At 35.3% G+C, this 6,000-nt stretch overlaps 1 protein-coding gene across 1 annotated transcript; it reads left to right on the top strand.

Annotated features, from left to right (window-relative positions):
• The first annotated feature begins 259 nt into the window (after positions 1–259).
• LOC114138808 (uncharacterized) lies at positions 260–2,320 on the top strand. The gene is made up of 5 exons (XM_028008230.1): positions 260–317; positions 459–791; positions 888–1,235; positions 1,866–1,988; positions 2,085–2,320. Exons 1-5 carry the CDS (start codon positions 275–277, stop codon positions 2,228–2,230), a joined length of 993 nt encoding a protein of 330 aa, XP_027864031.1. The 5' UTR covers positions 260–274; the 3' UTR covers positions 2,231–2,320.
• Positions 2,321–6,000: the final 3,680 nt, after the last annotated feature.

The following is a 6,000-nucleotide window of genomic DNA, read 5'->3' as shown; positions in this document are numbered from 1 at the left end:
ATGAGTTTCATTGAGTTTTATCTCCTGAGATCCACCTTTGGTTTGATGTTGTCAAACAGAGCTGATTTTAGGTAATCATGTGAAGAGACGTATGATAAAGCTTGCTTTGTGAGGATAGGTTAGAAAATTCAGGTGATTTATATAGGTAACAAACACCATCAATGGCCAATCAGATCACACTAAATAGTTCCCTCCCCCTGAACGTAATTATATTAGTTTGACCCATCGTATGATCTTCTGTACTGTACACAGTCTGAAGAGGTGTAGTGACAAAATGCCTTTGATCGTATATTTTCTGCTTATGATCAGAGCTGGCTGTGAGTATGAATGAAATCTACACTAAATGTTTCCGTGAAACAAAGATTACGCCAGCATTCATAACTTTAGCACAGTGAAGATGTATTGTCTTCTCCTGTCAATAGCTATTGTGTGATGAATATTTTTTTTGTGTGTTGCAGGTTGTACTGAAGAATTTAAGTTTGAAGTAAAAACGGTAACTGTTGGACAAAATGTGACCCTAAGTTGTCCACACCAGACCTCTGCTCTCTACAGAGAAACTTTGTATTGGATCCGACTTGTTTCTGGAAACTGGCCTGAATTTCTTGGAGCAACATTTAACTTCATGGACGACGATGTTTCCAAGATTTCTCACATTCAGACGAAACAAGAACAGGGAAAATTTCTTCTATATGTTAATAAAGCTAAGAGAAATGACAATGGACTTTACTACTGTATTAAAATCAGACAGCTTGATTTCATATTTATTAATGGTAACTTTCTAAAAGTTGAAGGTAATATTATTAATAAATTACCTACAAATCATATTATGAGTAATTTTCTTTTGATTGTGAGACTGAAACATGTTTTTGTTTTGTTTTGTTTTCCAGGACTAGAATCAGATATCATTGATATCATTCAGATGCCTCCATCTGGCCTAGTTTATCCAGAAACTGGTGAAACTCTGCAGTGTTCAGTTCTCTCAGACTCTGAGAGGAAATCATGTCCAGCAGATAACAGGGTGTACTGGTTCAAAGCTGGATCCGATCATTCTCATCCCAGTTTACTTTATGTACAAGAAAACAGTGGAGAAGAGTGTGAAAGCAATCCCGAAGCTCCCGCCACACAGAAATGTTTTTACAACTTCTCTGAGACCTCTGACGCCGGGACTTATCACTGTGCTGTGGCTGCATGTGGGCAGATATTATTTGGAAATGAAGATAAGAGGCATTATGAAGGTAAAAGTCTTAGATTTTCTCTTTATCAGAGAATTTGCTTCAACTATGGTGACATAGCATATATACAGCAGAGTACTTTTATTAGATATGTGGCTGCATGGCAATTGCTAGCCAGATGCCTTTAAAGTAAAATAGATGCAACGTAATGAATGAATGCATGAATGCATGTAATACTTTATCCAAAATCCAGAAATAGGATAAGGTCAAATCTAAATGTTATTTTCAGTCGACAATAACTGAGTGTCTTGCGGTATGCTAAACTATTTACGCTAGCCGGTTGTACAACGTAATAAATGGTTTAATTTTCTGATTTCCTCACTCAGCATTTTGTAAGAGATATAAAAATGACTGCGTAACACCTAATGTCAATCTTTACATTTGAGGTTTTATTGACACTATTTTAAGATCTAAGGACCACAAGCTTGTTAAATATACCACACTAAACTTACTTTTTAAGAGTAGCTATTTGTACAGTATTGTTTATTTTTCCTCATAAAGTCCTTAATTAAACAAAATATCACTTATCAAATAAACTATTTCCAATTTACTATTAATGACAGTCAATGCTATTCTTTAATATTTGTATATATAAAAATAATCTTGGACTCATATCCAAGTTTCTTCTTGTAGTTGTCGTTACAGGAACCACCACTTGTTCATTGTTGATCAACATTGTCTTTGGATTTGGCTTGGCCATCAGCCTAATTGTTTTAGCTGTCCTTATTTATGCCATAAAGGAAAGCAATAACAATGGTAACCTAAGTCATTCATTTTTTATACTAAAAAATCTAATTGATATGTTCTATGTAATTTCCATAATTTTCTTTCTTTCTTTTTTTCTAACTTCAGTGTCAGCAGCCCAGCAAGCAAAACAAGCGCTATGCAAAAACTGGCAGGCAAATATTTACTCTGCCGTCATCTTCACAGTAATGAATGACAATAAAAAGAAGGCAAACATGGAGAAGAAAAAGATCTATGCTGCTGTTATGGAATAAAGGATTTTGTCAAATTGCAATTTTAGTTTGAAAGCTATATGCAGCCGGTCAAATGTTTTTCCATCATTTTCATTAAATGTATCAGCTTTTTGTGTTTTGTGTTAATTGAACAAGTCTGACCAACAGATTTATCATGTAAATATTAAACACAGACAGAAAAAGAAGATAAGACTGCACTCACTGCTGGCTCCAATTTAAATTCAATGTTAATCTCTGAATGCTCAAAGACTGAGGTGCATGTGTGAAAATTATTATTGGCCTAAACATGAGATTTTCTGATTGGACAGAACAACACAGGTGTACAAATAACTGAAAAAACTGAAAAAAAAATCTTCTGCTGAGTGTCCACTCAGTGTGGGTGGAGTTTGTCCACGGGAAGAGAAAATGTTCCCGTCAAACGTTGTATGAACGCCTGCTTTCTCGCAGTTTTCTAGTGAAGTAAAGAGAATAGTGAGAAAGTGGGCTTGTGTGTGTATGTGGTGTGTGTTGTGTGTGTGTGGTGAAATATGATTCATAGCTGCAAGGAAACATATAGAATTGAACATTTTTTAAAATCTTTTTTAACCCTCAACTTGATTGCCGGGTTCAAATTGACCCGAACAGTATCTATGGAAAAAGTTGATGCAGGGGGGTCACAAATGTGTAAAATTAATAAATTTTCAATTTATATGTAGAGTTCACCTATTAAGACAAATAGAAAAAGTTTTATGAAAAAAAATACTTCCAAGTATTTTTTAAAAAACTTTAAAATGGGTCAATTTGACCTGCAACATAACAGGAGGGTTAATTAAGACAAATAGAAAAAGTTTTATGCAAAAAAAATACTTCCAAGTATTTTTTTAAAAACTTTAAAATGGGTCAATTTGACCTGCAACATAACAGGAGGGTTAAATACATGGCATTTACGATGCTTATTATGCATAAACTGAGTATTGATACTGGAATCCTATTTGCAGTTCAGGATAAGTTGTTTATAACTGAGTGCTGACCCTGAGTGACTGCAGCTGAAAAAAGTTGTTGCCAGTTGAGGTTTCTGTCATTCTTTATCTGTCAGACAGGATTTGCTTATTGCAAAACTACTGTCCTGTGGTTTATATTTTTTGTTTTTCTCACTTTCTATTTGACTTAAAAATAAATCTTTGTGAACTTTTAATTTGCCCCTTTGACAATCTCTGTGTATAATCCTTACCTGGTAGAGTTCTTCTTACTATCTTATTTTTATTAGTTTGATTACACTGTGTGCTCTTTTTAGCTCAGCATGATATAATTTATGATGCAACATCAAGCAGAAGCAAGGTTAATACAACCCACAAAACAAGCCTCTGATGTTATAAACATGCATCTTACACTTTTAAATGGTAAATGTACTGATATATATATATATATACTTTTCTTGTAACGAACGTACCGCTCTATGAAACCAAAAACCACAGAAACATGAGCAGTAAAGTAGCTACACTGACTGTCAAGAGATGCAATAGGCCATTTCCCGCCTTTTGACCAACCTCTGAAGCTGTTTACTCAGAACAGACCTGATTATAAAATTCACCACATATGAAGCGAAACAAAGCTGCAAGATGTATCCGCCTATCACAGGGGTCTCCAAAGTGGGTCCTTGAGGGCCAGCATTCTGCATGTTTTAGTTCTCTCCCTGGTTTAACGCACCTCGATCCGATGATGGCTCGTTAGAAGGCCTAAGAAGAACATTGACATGCTGAAAAGGTTGTTACTACCACCAGGGAGAGAACTAAAACATGCAGGATGCCGGCCCTCAAGGACAGACTTTGGGCATCCCTGGCCTACCATATAATCTTAACCTAAATAATTGTCTCAGTGATTGATTAGAGGACAGTGAATGGCTCTACAAATAGGAAAGTAGTTTAGATTCACTATGAAACTAATGAAGAAAAAATAGCAATTTATGTAGTGAGAGACAAAAAGACAGAACGAAAGAGAATCAAAGCATGAGCAATTATTCACACTGTTTTATCAAATAGTCACTGTTTTGATCAACAGGTTTCATTCATAAATTTTGATCTGATTTTATTATTCAGAAATCTTACATTTTTTCTCACCATTATTGAACAGCCAGCAGGTTAGAAGCAGGCACCAAACAAGAGATGAGGCAGGAACATGTGAGATTCAGCACAGGATGACGCCTACAGTCAAACCAGAGGAGATGTGGTTATATACCTCTCAGGTGCTTTATGTTGTATAAAGGTACAGTCTAACCACAGGTTTTGCCCTTTGGTCAGCTGCATGCTGAGTCAAAAGAAAACCTCAAACCAGAATGTTCCAGTCTGTTTTGACCTTTGCAGCTTGATCACTTCATAAGCTGGTGCACTTGCTACTCAGTTCTCCACTCTACTTCGAGTCTTGTTGTCGAACTAGTCTATATAATAATGCCATATATTTCTCACTATTCACAATCAGCTTCTTTCTTCTTCACAGAAAGGTTGGTTTTGACATTTCAAAATCAATCTTAGAAAAGTAATGTTGAAGGAGAGCAGTGAGTATACAACATCCTCTCAGCAGCACATTTCCTGACTGGGTTGGTGGGCCATCAAGAGAGGTGTGCAGCTTTCATTTTGGCTCATTTACATTCAATTCATCTTATTTTTCTTTTATTTCTTTGCCAGATGTTGCATCACAAGGTTGAATAATATTATTTTCATGAATCTAACAAATGACTTACTATGGATGCTTAATTAACTTATAACATTTACATTTTAAAGAAAGAACAATAAGGAATAATTTGAAACATGTTACCATATATGATATTTGTTGTTTAAGGGGTTTTTTGCCAATTGCGGTGCTATATTTTATTTCTTCCCTATATTATTTCAAAAAAGTGTATGTTACAGTTACTGACCTGTAGGAACGCTCTTATTGAGATAAATCTATCTCCTTTATGTTTCATGTCTGCCTTACTTTCACTTCTGAGATTTGTTGCAACTTGTCAGCAACTGCACAAAGAATAAAGAATCAAGATGCTGTGCTGCTTTTCGCGAGGCTTTGCTCTGCAGAAATATTATCTCTAGCTATTGTACACTTGTGTGTTTTTTGTGTGAATAAATGTGTGCTTCTGAAAAGGCAAGAGAACTGAAAAGGCCCTTTTTCTCCTCTAATCTTGCAGTTAAACTTAGAGCTCAGACATTGTATCTTGTAATCCATAGCAATGGAAGTGGTGCTTTGTTGTCTTGGCCTTGGAGACTCTGAAGCTTAAAGTTTCTATTTAAGTTCCTTTTGTTGTCTCTCTTGTCCTTGCTAATTCTATAAATGGTTAGCATAAATAGTAAAATAAATTCTTGTTTTCTACTAACATTAGCATTTCAGTGGTTCATAGTTCTTTGTGTGTTTTACAGCCTGTTCCAAGCAACATATTTGCTGTTTAAGGGATTGTAATAGTGGTCTAGAGAAAATGACTTATTTTAAGTGTACTTCATATCGTCGCCGTTTTCAACATTTAGGTGACTATGAGACATTATAGACCTTTCTCAAATTATAGTATGGAAAAATATGCTCAAAGACAAATGAAACAGTCAATCAAATCAGGTCTGAGGCCTGATTTTTAAACAGGATACCACTGATTGTAAGAAGACGATCCATTGTTTTGTTTTTTGTTTTTCTGTTCTGAAAGCAAAATGAATCATTGTCCAGAAACGTATTTCAATGCAATAATAAGCTGGTGTGAAAATCCATAACATGCTGTGGGATTAATTCTTTAAAATCCTGTGAACGTGCACACACTCACACACACACACACACAC

This window comes from Xiphophorus couchianus, chromosome 23 (assembly GCF_001444195.1).
Source record: "Xiphophorus couchianus chromosome 23, X_couchianus-1.0, whole genome shotgun sequence".
NCBI classification, from domain to species: Eukaryota; Metazoa; Chordata; class Actinopteri; order Cyprinodontiformes; family Poeciliidae; genus Xiphophorus; species Xiphophorus couchianus.
This window is presented reverse-complemented; position numbering and strand designations above follow the sequence as displayed.

Bases quoted from the DNA above. Each gene is read 5' to 3' on its own strand.
- LOC114138808 (XM_028008230.1), top strand. From the start codon at position 275: ATGCCTTTGATCGTATATTTTCTGCTTATGATCAGAGCTGGCT. The intron at 318-458 runs GTGAGTATGAAT...TGTGTGTTGCAG, and splicing joins GCTTATGATCAGAGCTGGCT to GTTGTACTGAAGAATTTAAG. The intron at 1,236-1,865 runs GTAAAAGTCTTA...TTCTTCTTGTAG, and splicing joins AGATAAGAGGCATTATGAAG to TTGTCGTTACAGGAACCACC.